General features: G+C 38.3%; 1 protein-coding gene across 1 annotated transcript in view; it reads right to left on the bottom strand.

The window, feature by feature from the left end:
• OXCT1 (3-oxoacid CoA-transferase 1) overlaps positions 1 to 17,340 on the bottom strand; it is a 65,215-nt gene extending 47,875 nt beyond the window's left edge. Inside the window, exons 1-3 of the mRNA XM_039331838.1 lie at positions 17,064 to 17,340; positions 3,909 to 4,017; positions 529 to 619 (exon numbers count right to left, since the gene is read on the bottom strand). Coding sequence (XP_039187772.1) covers positions 529 to 619; positions 3,909 to 4,017; positions 17,064 to 17,174 — 311 coding nt within the window. The 5' untranslated portion in view covers positions 17,175 to 17,340. The remainder of the gene's footprint in view (positions 1 to 528; positions 620 to 3,908; positions 4,018 to 17,063) is intronic.
• Between the last annotated feature and the right edge of the window lie 750 nt (positions 17,341 to 18,090).

The raw sequence follows: 18,090 nt of genomic DNA, 5'->3' as shown, positions 1-18,090 counted from the left end.
GGTGATGATTTTATTTTACAAAAATCAACATTTTTTTCAGGCAATGTACAAACTTCAGTTTTAAATTCCTGTTTTAAAAAAACCCTGAAATATTTTGGTATTTGTGCAGAGTCTGAAAGACAGCAAATTTTCACTTCATGTTCTGGCATTCTGTCATCCACTGCCTTATTATTTCAACCCCATGTCTTTTATGGGTGACCAACCAAAGTTTATAGCAGATACTTAAATGAATGAATAACTTACACTCTGCAATAGCAATGACAGCAGCCCTGTTTATGACATGATTATGTACCACTGCTATGCAATCATGCCATTAACAGGTGCAGCAAAATAAGTAGAGAGAATATAGCCAAAGTCCAGACTTAATTGAACTTGCAAAAAAAAAAAAAAAAAAGTAACCTCATCTGTTAAAGTTGCAAAATAGATTCTTTACAAAGCAAAGATAAGGGATTTCTTTCCCCATGCAGCATTACTAGGGATGTTTAAAATAATCCTAAGAACTGGCACTGAAGAAAAAAAAAGACCTACCCCGCATTGTTACTGACAGCGATTATTCCTTTTACACCAGTCTTCAACAAAGCTCCTATGAGGTTCTCTGGAATTCCACAGAGCCCAAAACCTATGTGACACAAATTGTTTAGCAGTGAATAACTCTATTTTGAGACTATAGTTTGCCCATGCTGATCTACTGACCCAATTCTATTTCCCAATTCAGGAGAAGGCATCCTATAAACCCCTGGATTTTGCAGCAGTCAAAACTTGTAGTCAATAATCAGAATAAGACACCCCATACCATAGTTTGTCATGCACAAAAGACTTGAAAAAGCTGGCAGAAACACACTGATAATCAAAACCCTAGCATCTCAATGAGCTGTGAGCTGTGAAATGAAATGGGGAAAAAGAAGAAGACTTGAACCATAAATGAAAACAGAAAATATTTTCTTGTTAATATATAGGAATGTTATGTACTGAAAAGTCTTGAAAGATGTTTAACACCTTGGATCTCAGTCTATTTCTACACAGGTAGGACTGAAATATACATCACGTGACTGACAAAAGCTTCTATTATGAGAAATTTGGTAATTTTTGTAACCAATTTTTTTACAGGAAAAGAGGTTACCAAATTATTATATTTATTAACGTTACAGGTAATCTTCATTTAGTGACCATAATTGGGACTGGCAACTTAGTGAAAAATCATGTGGTCACACATCTGCTTATGATATTACTTCAGATTTCCTTTTCTTTACAAACCTGCAAAGGTTGTACATTCAGTCACGGGTCACAAAGATACCTTTTCATGACCATCATAATTGAATGGTCGCTAAGCCAAGAGCTATTTGTATTCAGAATATAGATTTGCTCACTGCTACCCCAATCATGGTTTTCTTATATATTGAACTTTATACTGTTTTAATCTTTCTTGTAGCACCTCAGCTTTCACACTAAAACAATCTACTAAATTATTATCTTCCTATTTTCCAGGCTGAAGCAATCTTCTTGTTCATAAATTTGTAGAAGAAATCAAAACCATTTACAAGCAGATGAACAATGTTTGGCAACCTTATCTGAGGCAACAGTCATATGTAACTTTTGAATGTGATACCAGAAGTCACTGCCCAATAATAAGTAGGATCAAGATAAAGTTAGAAGTTAGAGCCAGAACAAAACATAAACCATGATTTTATTTCAATTGATATTTTAATGAGATAAATCAAAATTATTATTCTTCCACCTATCATATTCAAAAGACACAACTGAGTGGTGATTTCTAAAGTGACCAGTTTCTGGAATCTCAGGATATGGAACCCATTATTTAAAACGTTTATACTCTCTGCTCTTAAGGATTTTCAGGGGGTATGAAAGCAATATCTGCATTTTGGCCCATACTGTATTTGAAACATTAAGTATTTTTTTCCACCTTTATTTTACCCCAAATTATAAACAGAATAAGTATATTCAGTCTCCTTAAGCCATGCGGCTCCTACATGCTTGAGCAGTTCTGCAAACATAGAACACGAGGTAAAGTCTTGCTCAAGCTCTGTTGTTGCATCTCTAAGTTGGAGTTGGGGTTTTCTGTAACAGTAAGGAAGACATTTGCTATTGTCTTTTTCTGACATGTATTTTTGATTCCTTGATTTCCACTAAATCACAGGGCTGCAGACTAAGCTAAATCTATCTGAGAAAAAGACAGTGGCACAATAGTCGTCTCCCAATAAAGTACTAACCAGTTCTTACTCTTAGGTTTTTTTTAATCAGCCAAAGTACTATACATACATCTAAGATGTACATAATCTAGATCAGAGGCTCTTTGCCTTTTGGGCACCAGGGACCCAGTTCCATGGACAAAGGTTTTTCCACGGAGCACAGGGAGCATGGTTTTGTGTGCTGCCTGTATCCTATGGAGGGGGCTTCGGTTGTCTGCACGGACCGGTTGTTGGCATGTTGAGGACCGGTGCTGATCCATGGACCAAGGTTGGGGACCCTTGATCTAGATGTATGTCTTATAGAGGTATGCAAGAAACATTGACAATTACAGATTTAAATACATACAGGCAAATCCATCAGTAAGCGAGGTGGTCACTAAGTATGAAAACACATGATTGGGATTGTGCTTTGCAATTGGAATGAGACTTTTGTACTGACTTTCACACCTTCAAGTTCGACTAACTTCTCTGCCCTTTGGAATGCTCAATTGCCTGCTTACTAACTTTTACACATCAAAAGCAATGAGATTGCAACATATCTCATGGCTGGGAGCCGCAGGCGTGCTACATAAATAGCTCACTCTCTTGAAATATCTTGCTCTTCCTCTACAACCATACCCTACCTGGGATGATGTGGGGGCAAGGATCAGGTAAAAGAGAGACTGCTTGTAGAAATTGTTTGCTTTTTTTACTCCCCACTTGCAGAGCAAAAAGATTAGAAACAAAGAGGTCTATACAAAGCAAGATTGTTTCATTATTTTGTATTTATTTATAAAATTTATTGACCGCCCATCTTACCATAAGGTAACTCTGGGCAGCTTACAATCATAAAAGATAAACACAAATATATACTCACATAGGTAAGCTACACAAACAGCTTACTCTCTTGAAATCACTTCCTCTTCAATCTCTCCACTTTGGGAAAGGGAGGGGGGAGGGATTCAGGCAAAGAAAAAATTGCCCAGAGAAAATTCTTGCTTTTTTTGCATCCCTGGCAGAGCCAAGAGATTGGAGAAGAAGAGATTTCAAGAAAATACTGTAAGCTGTTTGCATTGCGTATCCACATTTCCCAGCATGATTGCATTGCTTTAAAGCAAACAGCTTACTCTCTTGAAATCTCTTTCTCTCCAATCTCTCAGCTCTGCAAAGGAAAAAAAGAAAAGAAAAACCACAGCTGATGCATAGGACACCACATATTGGCTATAATGGAGATCACATGACTGATGTAACTTTGAACAGTCGCTAAAAGATCAGTAAATAAGAACTACCTATAATTTGAAGTGTTCTGTAACTGGAACAAAAATAAATTGTTTAGCCTAACTATTGCTATCTCGTTTTTGTAATCAGTGTTTGCGTCAGGGACAAATTTCATGCAAGCGTGGGAAACATGGACATGGATGAGATGTACTGGAGGAGGGAATAAGGGAGTGTACAGGAATGATTGATGTCTTCCTTATGATGTAATGGCTCTGTTGTCTGATTTTCATTGGCTAACAAAGTTTATAAAGCAATGCTATTAACCTTCTAACTTCTGAATGCAAGGCTGCCAGTGTTCACCAGGACTTATTTTGATCGAAAATAAAGTGCTGTTTCCTCAAGAAGCCTCCGTTTGAGTTGCCTGATTAATGGTATTTCAGATTTAAGTAAGGGCCTGGGACCTTACAATTTATATAGAAAAAACAGTGGAATTTTACTACTTACCACCAACAAGGAGAGTGGACCCATTGGGTATATCTTTTACTGCTTCTATTGGATCAGTATAAAATTGGGTATTGTGACAGGAACTGGTTGAAAAATAGCAACCACAAGTCTAAAAGAGAAGAAAGAAAGAAAAAGGTGGGAGATAAGAATGTCATGGATCCAACATTATACAGTTTATCCAAATAACAGATTTCTTGATTGTGTATACAGTACTGTATAACATATGCAGATGTACATAAAGCAATTTCCACTGATCTAGAATTGCAAAGTATCCACAAAATGCTATTAGAACTTTACATCACACTAAAACTACACACACACACACACACACACATACACACACACAAATACATACACACAAACACACAAATGTATACATACATACACACACTAAACTTAGAATGCAGTACTCTTTTTATTGTACTAATGAATTTAACAACCAAAAATAAAAACTACATGTATGAGAAATAACAAAAAAGATCCACATAGTCTTCACTTATTATTAAATATAATAATAAAAACTACATATATGGGAAATAACAAAAAAGATCCAAATAATTTACAGTCTTTACTTATTATTAAATATAAATCAAATAGAAAATAAAATGAAATAGTTGAAGACCAAAAAGGGATCTTAAAGAATATAACTATATCATATGAGACAAAGAGCCCCTACGTTTCTTATGCCAACAAAAAACCTATATGAGACCACACTTAATTTGGATATATATGAAAGTTTACAGAACCCAGAGAAGTCTCAGAAATTTAAGGGACCTCACTTACAAACAATATCTCAGTTTCTATACATCTTGTGGGTTTACTCATGATGAACTCTAACAGCAGGTGCTCCTGAGTAACAAAACATCCAAACAATATAACTTTTGTATGCGTGTGTCTGGGTGTGTGTGTGTGTGTGAGAGAGAGAGAGAGAGAGAGAGAGAGAGACAGACAGACAGACAGACAGACAGACAGACATGTGTGTTTCAATTGAAAAAGAAAAATCATGCCAAATATATGAAATTATCATGCCAAATATATTAGATTATCAGAAAGCAAGTGTCAAACACTGGACATTAGATGGCCATTTATCCTATTTTATTAAGCACAGTCAGGTAGAAGGTCTCCCATCCAATTTAAAATTAAAGAACTGCAACTTGAGAAGTTGTTGATCAGCAATAAGCATCTGAGCATTTGATAGGCAAGCAAGTCATGTTCTCACATCTCATTACACCAGAATTGGTTTCTTTAATTCTGTCTTAGCATATACAGTGCTATGAGCACAGCCCTAGTGATTTGTAAACCACGATTTATGACTTAGGACATCATATGAATCATAGCTTAGCATCATACATATCTATACACATAAATTCGTGTACATATATCTTTACATAAAGGTCCATTCTTTTGTCTGGTGGTGCATGTTTACTTTTTATAACATTGTTGGGCAGAAGAGGATAATTCTTAGCCCTCCTCTGATAAAAGGAAAGACCCCCAAACATGTATAATTTAAAAAAAATGATTCAGACATTGTACATTGCTGAGGAAAAGATTCCTTATAATCAACAACTTCATTATAATCAACAACTGAGAGCCTGTGTGTGGGACTAGGATCAGGAAAATCCAAATGTTAATATTCTGGGTGACTTCAGGCCAGTCACTCTTTCAGTGCAAACGATATTTTCCTTCTTGTGAGGAAAAACAAGAGGGAAGTGCTACATAGACCACTCGGAGTTCCCAAATAAAAGGAGGGACATAAATCCACTCAATCAAATAATAATCTATAGTACCCAATAAAAAAGAGCCCACTCAGACATGAGCAGTATGTGCTACTCTCGGCACAAATTCCTGAGAGCAGTTTTCTGCAATATGGAAGCCTCCCTATGTTGGGATCTTAGGAGAGCCAGGAATTCTTGTAAGATGCATCTGGAAGGCTCTACAGCAAAGGTGGGAAACGATGACTCCTTTACGATCTATGTACTTCGACTCCCAGAATTCCTGAGCCAGCCATGCTCTAGAATAGGGCTTTTCAACTGGTAGTATGCGTACCACCTGTGGTACATTAGTACATGGCAGGTGGTACGCGGCCCTGCCCAGCCGAATATAGTGGGGGACGGAATGAGCCAGCACAGCGCAGGATTAACTGTGAGAGAGTCCTCCAGAGCTACAGAGTGGCTGGGGCGAGGCAAAAGCCCTAGGCTCACTTCCTGCTCACCCAGATGAGAAAGGAGGAGGAAGGGAACGGAGACAGGAGAGGCTATAAAAGGAGGCAATTTGGACGGGAGAGGGAGAGAGAGAGAAAGAGGCAGCGTTGGGAGGAGATGGAGTCAGTTCTAGCTGCACTGAAGGAAAAGAAGAAGGAGGGTGGGGGGAGAGGAGATCAAGCAGGCCGGCCATGAACCGATCTATAACTTCTGTGGCAGCCATCCATGCTGGCAGCAACAAACAGGCAAGAAATGCAGCGGGGGAGGGGTTGCCCTCCACGAGGAATGAAGAAAGGCAGCAATGAAGAAAGGCAGCATCGGCTGGAGGTGAGGTAGGGAGGGAGGAAGGAAGGGAGGGAAATTAAGAATGGAAGGATTCTTATGTGCTTTTTGACTTTGAAGTTCTGGGATTTGTGCAACATGGCCTTTGTGTTCTTAAGGAGTGTTTGGCAATTTCTATTTGCCTGATGGCTGATGTCTCGTGTTAGATTCTATTGCTCTGCTATTGTTAACTGTAAGTTTTGCTGCAAGGGATTTTGAGTATTTTTCTCCTGAATGGATTTTGCCTGTAGCATTCCTTTACTGGTGAATGGAACCATTTGGGGAGGCTGCCTTAGCCAGCAGCCAGTACTTACTCCTTTTTTTTTCTTAAGTGCCAGCTGCTAGATCCTTAACGTTCCTTTCTAGCCAGTAGCTAATTCTTAAAGGGGAATGTGCCTTTTTAAGCTAGTTCACTCAGCAGCTTGTTTTTTCTGTCTCTGTAGGCTTTTCCTTGTTTGATAAATATATGGAAGAGAGAAAATATGGGGAGGGGGAATTCAAATTCTTCCTTCAGAAGGAGATGGGAATGAGAAAGAGGAAGGCAGGGAAGGAGGGAGGGAGGGAGGGAAGCCCTGCCTTAGCACTTGGCCACCAGCAGCCCTGCCATTGACTTTGCTTGTCAAAAGGTTGCAAAAGTGGATCACATGACCCTGGACACTGTGACCATCATAAATATGAATCAGTTGCCAAGCATCCAAATATAAATCACATGACCTTGGGCATGCTGCAATGGTCATAAGTGTGAAAAATGGTCATAAGGCATTTCAGTGCAATTACAATTTTGAACAGTTGGGGGGTTAGTCATCAAGTTTTTGACACCTTGCTAGATGGTACTTGAATATTGCCATATCCTAAAAGTGGTACAATTGGTGAAAAGGTTGAAAAGCCCTGCTCTAGAGCAGTGTTTTTCAAACTTGGCAACTTTAAGATGGATGGACTTCAACTCCCAGAGTTCCCCAGACACCATGGGAATTGAGGTCCACCCATCCTAAACTTGCCAAATTTGCAAAACACTATTATAGAGGGAGACATTTAGTCTAGTGCAAAAGTAGCAGACATGGAGTTGTTTGTTAAAAGAATATTAAGAGCTTGGCTGTACATTAATTCTGTATAAAACCATCCTGAACCTGCTTGAATTGACTTTCATATGGAAATCATCACATTAGAAGCACAATAGCCACATTTCTAGAAGGGTGCTTCCTTGGGGAAGGTTGCAATAAGGAGCTATGGTTTAATATAGCATTGCTTTCAGTACTTTTACCCTATCTAGGTTTCATCATTCCTGCCAACATAACTAATACTTCCTCCCCATTGCCCATTCTCATTATGCCTGTTCCTTACTGGTGTCACATACTTGGAATCATCTTCTCATCTTTCTTGAACAGCAAGTTATTTAACACTAAATAACAACAAGTTACCTGGTACCTCAAAACAGAAAAGTTAATTAAGAAAAATACTGATATTTCTTAGGAATTGCTTGAAATGCTTTTCTCCTCAACATAAAAATCTGCTGAAACGCTGCTGAAAATCCAGTGGGTAATGGCTAGCTCTTAAAATCACCTGAATGAATATTTAAGACAAGTAGTAACAAATCTGGGATTACTGCATAACTAATTACTCTTTAATTATTCAGAAAAAAAGAAGGGTACTGCACAGCTAGAAAAACAGAAGTATTACAAATAATACTCTTGACTTAACTAAACAAATGGTCAAAAATGAGGATTTTCTTACATGCTCAGAAAACATAACTGCAGGCTTCCGGTTCTGCACAGTTAGCGCACCAGCCAAAGGATCAAGACGATCCGATCCCTACAGCTTATTTCTCTGTTTGGGGACCCTAAATTGACCCAAAGCCACCCCGGAGAGGTGGCAAAGAAGGAGAGAAGCCCCGTCGATCCTGAGAAGACGGTGGTCGGTCCAGATGTCTGAGGAGAGTCCTCCAAAAACTGACAGAAGGCTAGCGTCATTTATGAATCTAGCCCAAGCTACATGTAGCTGAAGCCAAAAAGCACTAAACTAAGCATGATCATAAACAGTGTGACTAAACTGGGTAAGAATATTGATTTTCTCTCTTCTACCTGACTGATTTCCTGAGGAAAAAAAAAACCCCAGAAGTAAAAATCCTCTGAAAGTGAGGGGGGTGTCTTTGTTCCACCCTCATCTAAACGGCAGCGAATTAAGTTTAGGGGGGGGGATTGAAAGATGGACTGGTGCTGATAGCTAGTGGTGGATGAAAATACTGCCTTAAATATACAGCCTAGAAAAAGAAACCTGTTGCTGTGACCTTCAGGGTGTTGATTAAACAAAGAGCAGCTGGACTATCTACAAAGTGAGAACTACAAAACTTAGAAAAAATTGACCCTCCTGTATTATAAATATTTTTAAAATTGTGACTTTAAAGTGATTGGCAGAGAAAGGACTTTTGATCATTATGGAGCATCAGAGATCTGGAGAAAGAACATACCAAGAAAAAATAAATACTTACCAGGAGGAAATGTTTGTTCTGTTACAACAAATGCAAATGATATTAACTTCAAACCATGAGGAAATAAAAAATGAATTTGAAAATTTAAATGAATGCATTCTCAATTTAACATCACAACAATCAAATGATTAGAAAACAAAAAATGAGAGAGATCATGTAAAGCAGACAACTGAACATAAGCTAGTGGAGACTCAAGTGGAGAAGGATTTACAAGAATCATTGAACATTGAAAAGTTAACTCTAAGATCACAAAGTAAATTTGAGGATAAGGAAAAAGATTTGACAAAATGGATTGCTGAGCCATTGGGAGTACAAGAAATGGGGAGACAAGGAATGATGAGAGAAATCTTCAATGAATATGAAGGGGCAAAAATCTTTTTATAAAGACATGATGTTTGATTTGTCTACTATATCCACAACATTTACAAGATTTATGGAAAGACTCTTTGATACAACAGAATATATTGACTGGGAGAGATGCTTGGCAAAAGAAGAGGGCTAAAGTGAGAATTGAGGAATTAGATGATGGGGTGTATCAGAGGGAATATTTAAAATTAAACATTTGTTTGAATATGGCTAAAGAAATTGCAAGATTTTAGTTTAAGAGGGATGAACTGTCTAAGTAAGACAGTATCTTTTTTTTCTTTTGTTTTTCAATATGAGAACTATAAAAATGTGTGGGATGATTAACATAAAGGAAATGTTTTAGATATTTAAATGTAATTGATTTTAAGAAAATTCTAATGGATAACTAAAAATGGGGAAAATGTTTAAAGATTAAACATAGGTTTAATTATGGGTAAAAAGAACAGAAGAAATTTGGAAATAAGTGTATGCTAATTCAAGAGGGATATGTATTTTAAGTAGTATATTATTTTCTTTTTTTCTCCTTTTTTCTCTTTTTTCATTTCTTCTCTTTCTCTTTCTCTTTTTGTCTCTCACGTCTTTTCTTTTTCTATGTCTTTTTTTGTGGCTTTTTCTTACTTATTTTTTAAGATATGAAAATAGATTTAAACACTTTAAGGTTTAAATGAAGGTAATTAATTCTGGGAAATTTTTAACCAGTAGAAATGTTTTGAACATTGTAGGGAAAATAAATTTAAATAAGAATTGTAAACAGGATTTGTGACGAGGCAACCAAGATGATCAGATAGAAAAGAAGCATGATACTGATGAGATTATTATTGGTAGAAATTTTAGAAAAATCTTTATATTTAATTGTTACCTATCAAATTAATTTAGGTTGCAAAGAGAATATTATTGGAAGAAGAGAAAGTCAACCAAAGTTATAATGTGGATTTTGGAATATAGAAATTAATCATTAGTGATTACTTTGTAAATATAAACCCAGACAACACACTGTTTACAAATATCAACATGTTTATATTAAAAAAATCAATAAAATATATTTAAAAAAACATAACTGCAACATATTTGTCTATGCATGGCTCTATTCTTAAGAAAACAACTTCATATATAAACAATAATTATCTTAAGCAATTCCTAGACATAACAAGAACAAAGGTGAACCTATTTACAAGACTTGCAACTGACAAATCAAAACAACTAATTTAATCTAATGCTCCAGTCCAATAGGACCTGACTGCGAATAAGTTTCTTCCAATAACATAAATACCAAGTCGCACTTTTCATTCCAAGGAAAATAAATGAATTTTAATTCCAAATTAGGATTAAATTGTGTAACCTGTTTTAGAATCATACAGTATTTTCACAATCATTCTTGCCAGAAATTATCAACTGAGGCAAAAGTTGTCAAAAGTCAGGCACTGAAGAAATGAATCTTCCTATCAAATTATTACTATTTTGAAATCAGAAAGAATGATATATACAATCTCCAAGCAATACCAACAAAATTGTCACTAAAAGGAGGCATGAAAAATGTAAATTTTCATGAATGAATGCAGTGTTTTACTATCGCTGGCACTGTTTTCTATTACAGTTATTGGTATTTTGGACTGTATACTTTTAATTTTATTTATGTAAACAAGGCATGTCAGCTACACAGTTTCAATTGGAGCAGCAAATAAATTCACTTTTAAAGAATAGACACAAAGCAGTACTTCATTATCAGTAATTCACATTTAAACTAGTTTACAGACATTTGATTTGCCCTATGGTCTGATCAAATAAGTAAAATCTCACAGCATTCAGCATATTCATTAGATGAAACAGTAAGAAATATGAAAAAGTGGTTCACATTATTAATACATTATTAACAAATAGAATAGAAGCACTGATCATATCTTGTTGTGAGTTACATAAGATTATTGTGTGTAAAAGAAACAGCACTTATAGAATTTATATTTATAGAATATAAATTCTATAAATAAATAAAGTACTTAATAAGGTATGTCTGGCAGCATGACGCAGGCCATAAAGCTTTTGAAACCAAAAGAAGCAGCTCACAGTTTGTTCTCCCTGGCATAGAAAATCACATGGCATGTGCTACGTTTCACTAATATTGGAATTTTTAAAAAGCCAAGCAACTGGTTTGTCACCTTTTACTGACAAGGGCACAGTTTTCAATTAATTAGATGGTGCCAACTAATTCAAAGAGCCTTTTATGATTAACCCATTACTACATTATCTATCCATCTATATACTATTAAAACTCTTGTCCCTGTAACCTTTAACTGGGCAAAACAATGCATCATTGGGTAACACTTTTTCAACCAAGGTACCTCAAATGGGCTAACTTACAGATTGTGTTCAAAATCCGACCCATGTCTCCCGTGGAATTGAAATTTTGGCAAATTTTATAAAACATTTTAAGATGATGGTTCTCAACCTATGGTCCCCATGGGGAACCCACAATGGCTAGAAAATATGTTATGATATCAATCGAGTTAAGTCTTGGGGGTCCTTTGCCATAGTCTGTGGCCACAAATAGTATTTAAATGGAGTCCATGTTGAAGAAAATGTTGAGAACCTCTGTTTTAAAACATAAACATTATCATGAAGCAGTTTCACATAATAAAAATGTCATAAAACATTTCCTGTGCTGATGTTTGACTGTGCTGTTCATATCAACATGGACTATTTTCAAGGCAGATGAACGTATCTTCAACTTTTCAAGTGAAAGCAGTAAATTAGAAGCTGTGCCACTGCTGATGGGATTGAGGAATCTGATTGAGGAAATCTCTGAAACAATGACCCAAAGGCTCACAGGTTGCAATAGCAGTTAATTCTGCAATTTAGAAGTCCAAATTTCTTTGAGTGAAAAATTGAGGAACGTGCATTATAAACATTAGCCAAATCATATTTAAAACATTGTTTAATGTTGATAGCAATGGTTTATGAAGCCACAATTTACTTGGTTTGCATAGTGGACTGTGGCATTAATTACGGTTAACAAATCAGAATGAGCAGGTTCCTACAATGCACTAAATCCTGCAAAAACCAAATTATGGTTTATATGAAATATATGGGGTGGCGGGCAAACAAATGAAGAGGAAATGCATTTGCATATTGCAGAGAAGCAGCATACTCACAATCATCATATAACTCCCCATGTTCAGTAAGAATAAAATCCCCTGGACACAGAATAGAGATGCATCCAAAAATCAACGTGAGGAGACAAATGATAAAACATGCAATTCATATCTTTGTACTTGCACCACATCACCACAAGATATATGGGGTAGAGCTTACTCTACGACTTCATAGTACACATTTGTCATTTTCAGAAAATCTTATCTTGTTACAAAGACCCTTGGATAGATCAGGGAGACTTTCAGAATAGGCCAAGTATACAGTTACAAAATTGCCTTAGCCAAAAAGAAACCAAATTAAAACATAAATTAAACCAAATTAAACATTTCAATAGGGACTTCAGAATTTTATCAGATTCCAGGCATTCTGAGAACCAAGGCCATTTCATGTCAATAGAAAAAAAACACTGATATCAAAATAAAATTTGGAATTTAAGAGCAAAAGTTTAATGGTTAAGCACACACTCAGTAAATACCGTGTTTTCCCGAAAATAAGACTCGGTCTTTTTTTTTTCCTCCAAAAGGGGCACCAGATCTTATTTTCACGGGGAAAGGGTATCTTTTCTACTCACCTCCAGCACCGACAGCCCCGCCCAGCCGGCCCACTTCTTCTGCGGCCAAAGGAGCAGCTTCATTCTGCAGCTGAGAATGAAGCTCCGGTCTCACAAAGGCCTTTCTGGAAGGCCACTGCAGCTGAGAACCAAGCTATGGATTGAATATATTCAATCCATAGCTTGGTTCTCAGTTGCAATGCCTTCTGGAAAGGCCTCTGACTGCAAAATGCAGGCCTGGGGACACTGCGGAAGAAGTGGGCTAGCAAGGAGAGGCCTGGCTGCTAGGTAAATGGGTGCAGGGCACATGGGGCAGCTCCACACCCCCACCCCAGCTTGATTTTTAGGTGTGCGCCTTGCCCCAAAACTAGGGCTTATTTTGGGGGTATGGCTTATATTAGGCCCACCACCAAAATCAAGCTAGGGCTTATTTTGGGAAAACCCGATAGGAACTTATGGGTTTAGTCTCAAGGACCCTCAGATAGGTCTGTGAAAGATTTCATTATAAATCATGTCCAGGGGAAATACTGAAGGCCACAAATAAGTAACAATCACTAAAATCTTCCACACAGTTTAATCAACCAACAATCATGTCTTCCATCAGTTTCAAATATTATTTTTGATTGCTTATTTTCATTCCATCATTTGTTATCATGGTTGTTTTCATATAATTTGATGTGTTTGCAACCACCAAGAGTCTTTTAACTGCAGCAGGCAGGAATCAAATTAATAAAAATACAGTATTTAGCATTGGCCATTAAGCTACCAAGAATTAAGAGAGACATCTTGAAATTGATCACGGGGGGGGGGAACCTTCCTCGTCCACAGAAAGCATAAAAGAAGCAGATTACAATGCTTCTTAGAAGCATTCCCAACATTTTCCTTTATAAAACCCTGTCATATTCATCAAAAGGTCCATTGGCCTGTGGACTTTAGCTCCTAGTAGTCCCCAGCCAGACATGGGGAATCTGGGAGTAGAAGTCCATGGGTCTTAAAGTTGGCAAGGTTGGACACTCTGTTCTAGGAGATAGTAAAATAAATAATCTGCCAGGATAACTTTTGTGATTTTCTAAGGCAGCAAATAGGAAATGAGCCTCACTGAATCCTGGGGCTCTCTTTTCAACTGTGTTAAAAAGAGCCAGAAGTCTCTTATGTATTGGAATTGAAAAAATATTGAATTTTTAGATTGGGATGGTTTTAATAATCAATGGAGTGTTTTAACTTAGTTAGATGATTTTTTTGTACAATAACATAGATGTGATATGATAATCAATTGGATGAAATTTGAAGTTTGTGTAATGAATTGAAGTGAATTAACATTATTTTTTAACTAAGGTAGCTATTGTGTAATGGAAGAAGAAATAAATGAGATTGGTGATAAAAGGAGGGATGAGAGAAATTAAGAACTAGAATACATCTGGAAGGGATACCTGAATTGATAACTTGTTGATTTAAAATTAAATTTGATTTTGGTAATTGTAAACTGATAAAGTTTTAAAACAGGTTTAGTAGTAATAGAAATTTAATTTAGAAATGGAATATTTTAAACGTATTATGTTATTTGAGGGAAATAGAGAGGAGACAGTGAATGTATTAAGTTGAGTTGTTTATTTATGTTTTTACTTTTGAATGTCTGATTACTCAAACACCACTGTGTGTCCTGAGTACTTTTTCTTAAAAATTAAAAAACCAATAAAATATTTTTTTTAAAAAAAGAGTCAGAAGTCAACACTTTTTCTTTTTCCCCCTCTACTCCATACTTTTTTTCTTTACCCTTTTTCATCCCTTAATTTCCCACTATTTTCCTTTTCTTTGTATTTAAATTCTGCTAAACTAATACAAAACTTTTAAACCAACAAATATTGCTTTTGAGAATACAGTTACTTCCTGATGAAAGCTTCAGTTTACAATGTCCTTCAGAATGTGAAGAATCAAAGCTCTGAGAAATTCCAGTTAGGATGGTCCAGGGGAACTGTGGTCCCTATATATTTGGAAAACAGCAGGCTTAAGAAGACAGGTATCTAGTCTTTTAATTATTTAAATCTGAAAGAGAAGAAATCATTAGTCTTGTGGCAGATTAATTTCCAGCCCTACCTTGGATAGATAGATGACTAATTGTAGCTCCAACTCTTGACTTTTAAATTTATTATTGGCATGCTGTCTTTACTATTACACTTTAAGGGAGTTTTGCTGAAAGCTGCATTATCCCACCAATTCAGATACCGTAACTACAAGTAGTCCTCAATTTACAACCAGAAATGAGCCTGGCAATTATGATCATAAGTCATAACAGTCGTAAAACGGATCACATCACCAGATGCATTTTATGACCTTTTTCTGTGATAATCAGTTACTTCCTGTTTCCAGCAAAAACACTGTAAACCATGGCCACATAAAAAGGGGAGCATTGCAAATAGCCATAAGTGTGGGCCAGTAGCTAAGTGCCCAAAATGCAGTCATGTGACTGCAAAGGAGAGCATCAGAACTTCAAAATCGGATCGTAAGTACCTTTGGAGGAGTGTCCATTGTAACTTCAAATGGTCGCTAAGCAACTGGTCATAAATCAAGGATTATCTGTATTTCTTTTTGGAACTTCCACCTGAACTGGAACATTTATGAGGTGGCGCAGCAGTTAAGAGTGCAATACTGCAGGCCACTTTAGCTGACTGTGTTCAGCAGGTCAGCGGTTCAAATCTCACCGGCTCAAGGTTGACTCAGCCTTCCATCCTTCCGGGGTAGGTAAAATGAGGACCCAGATTGTTGGGGGCAATGTAAATATATATATACGTTGCTTACTGGTGTACACCGCTTAGAGAGTGCTTGCACTTAAAAGCGGTATATAAGTCTCATAAATAATAATTTATTACTACCCCTTTTCAGATCAGTAGGTGCCAAGAACCAGTAGCAACTGCAGTTCTTAACATACTGATTAAGAGGCTAACTCCATTGATGGAATTCATCATCAAGCAATAATTTAGTTTTCTTTATTCTGTGGTCATCCAGATTGTTGCAGCTCAGATATAGCAACCCAGTGTTTTACAAACCTGGCACATTTGAGATGGGGACTTCAATTACCAGAATTTCCCAGCAGGCATCCTGGGAGTTGAAATTCTATCTTAAAAGTTGCCAAATTTGGAAAATACTGCCATAGCCCTGAGCAAGCTGTCACAAAACACAGGTTTAATAAAAGTCCTCAAATAAATATCCCTGCGAGGAAAGATGTATTTTCATTGTCCAGACAGATAAGGCCTCATAGAGGGAAATGCTATTTTAAGAGGAGCAAGCTTTATTTCCGAGTAAGCCATGCGCAGAATCGAGCTGAGAGATCCATTAAAGCCGCTTCTCGAACGGGACCACCACCGGTCTCTCTTCTTCCGTCTAAAATAAATGAAGCACCTCGTTGCGGAAGCAGAGCTGAAAAGCGCCTTTTCTTTTCCTCAAGGTCAGTCGGCGCGCAGTTCGCTTTTTCAACAACTACGTCCAAGGACGCGCTGCCCGTAACGCGCCGACCTCTCCAGCCAGCAGGTAGAAGAAAGGATGCAGGCGCGTCATTCATTCTGCAGCAGATCGGAGGTCACCTTTCCTGGCGGGGGTGAAATATTTTCTCCGCATGGGGAACGGAAACAGCCCTGGGGGTAGACCTGATCCTGGTGAGAGCCAACGAAACAGGCCCAACTAGTTGTCAAGGGAGTCCGCGCCACAGCGAAGAAGTGTGCCAAGAAATGCGAGAAGGGCGTCTGACCTGGTCTTCTGCCTGCGAAAGCGGCTTGACCCCACCAGACCTGTCTCAGATTCTTCCTGGCTCGCAGCTGAACTTGACCTCGCGCCAACTGCTGTGGATCGAGCCGCTCTTAAAGAGACCGGTTAGAGAAAAAGATCCCCAAACGGATGGCTGCGCTCCTGCGCGCGCCCTCGGCCCAACCCAGGAGAAGCCACCAAAGCCCCACTTGCCATGAACTTGGGGAAGGATGCCTGAATCTATCAGTATCGGAACATTTCGGCCAAAAAGAAAACGCCGCTGCAAGCCCGAAAGCACCCACAAACACACCCGCGGGGACCCAAACCTCCCGACGTGGCCGCTTTACCTTCGCTTGCGCCCCGAGAGCGAGCGGCGCCGTCCGATGGCCGGACCCCCATCGGGAAGCGGCGGGCAAGAGAGAGCGGTGCAACCGGGTGAGGAGATGGTGAGCCGCCATCTTCGGGCTTATGCGGCGTGCAGGGCCAGGAGGAAGGAGCTGGGCGAGCGGCGGTGGCGGCCTTGAGGAGCACAAGAAGGCGGCGGCGAATGCCCAACCCCCTTTGAGCGATGCTGCTGGAAAGAAACCGCGCCCAGCTGGCAAAGGCTGCACTGCCGATCTCCGTGGAGGCCGGGGGAGGGTTAGGGGCTCGGCCCTGACGTTTTTTTTAACCCTTTCCAAAACTGCACGAGAAGAGCCCGTGGTTTACGGGGAACTGAGCGAATCATTAGAGCAGGGGTCTTCAAACTTGGCCCTTTTATGACTTGTGGACTTCAACTCCCAGAATTCCTCAGCCAGGCATGCTGGCTGAGGAATTCTGAGAGTTGAAGTCCACAAATCATAAAAGGGCCAAATTTGAAGACCCCTGCATTAAGAGAATTCCCCAGGCCAGAGATACAGGCTTCACAGTAAAGTAAGTAAGCCCGATTGTGCTGAATGAAGCTTACTCCCAGGAAAGAATACATTGGAAACTATACAGACAGCACAGAAAGTTTGTTTGTTTCTTACCTATCTTTGATAGACTCGGAGTGTAAGATAAAATGGGAGCAGATCACTTGGAAGTAACTCATGTTCACGCGTGCAGTGAGAATAAACAAGTATACACGTTTAAGAATGCAGAGCAGTGACTAAGAACTACTGAAATGAATGGAGTTGGGGTTAGATGTAGAATTCCCATATTAAAAAAGTAATCTTGAACTTTAAAGGTTGCCCACTTTTCCATTAAATCTGATAGTTTATACCTTTCCAATAGAAAATTCACTATTTAGAAACGGCCAGTTTAGTTTCACACTCTGTGAGGCTCTCCTTTTTCTACAATTTAAACCCCTGTTAAAGGCAGAGAAACCGGCTAAACTGGCTTCATGTTTTATTTTCT

The sequence above is a fragment of the Crotalus tigris genome, unplaced genomic scaffold, assembly GCF_016545835.1.
Source record: "Crotalus tigris isolate CLP2741 ecotype Arizona unplaced genomic scaffold, ASM1654583v1 scf7180000024438.362428, whole genome shotgun sequence".
Taxonomy (NCBI): Eukaryota; Metazoa; Chordata; class Lepidosauria; order Squamata; family Viperidae; genus Crotalus; species Crotalus tigris.
This window is presented reverse-complemented; position numbering and strand designations above follow the sequence as displayed.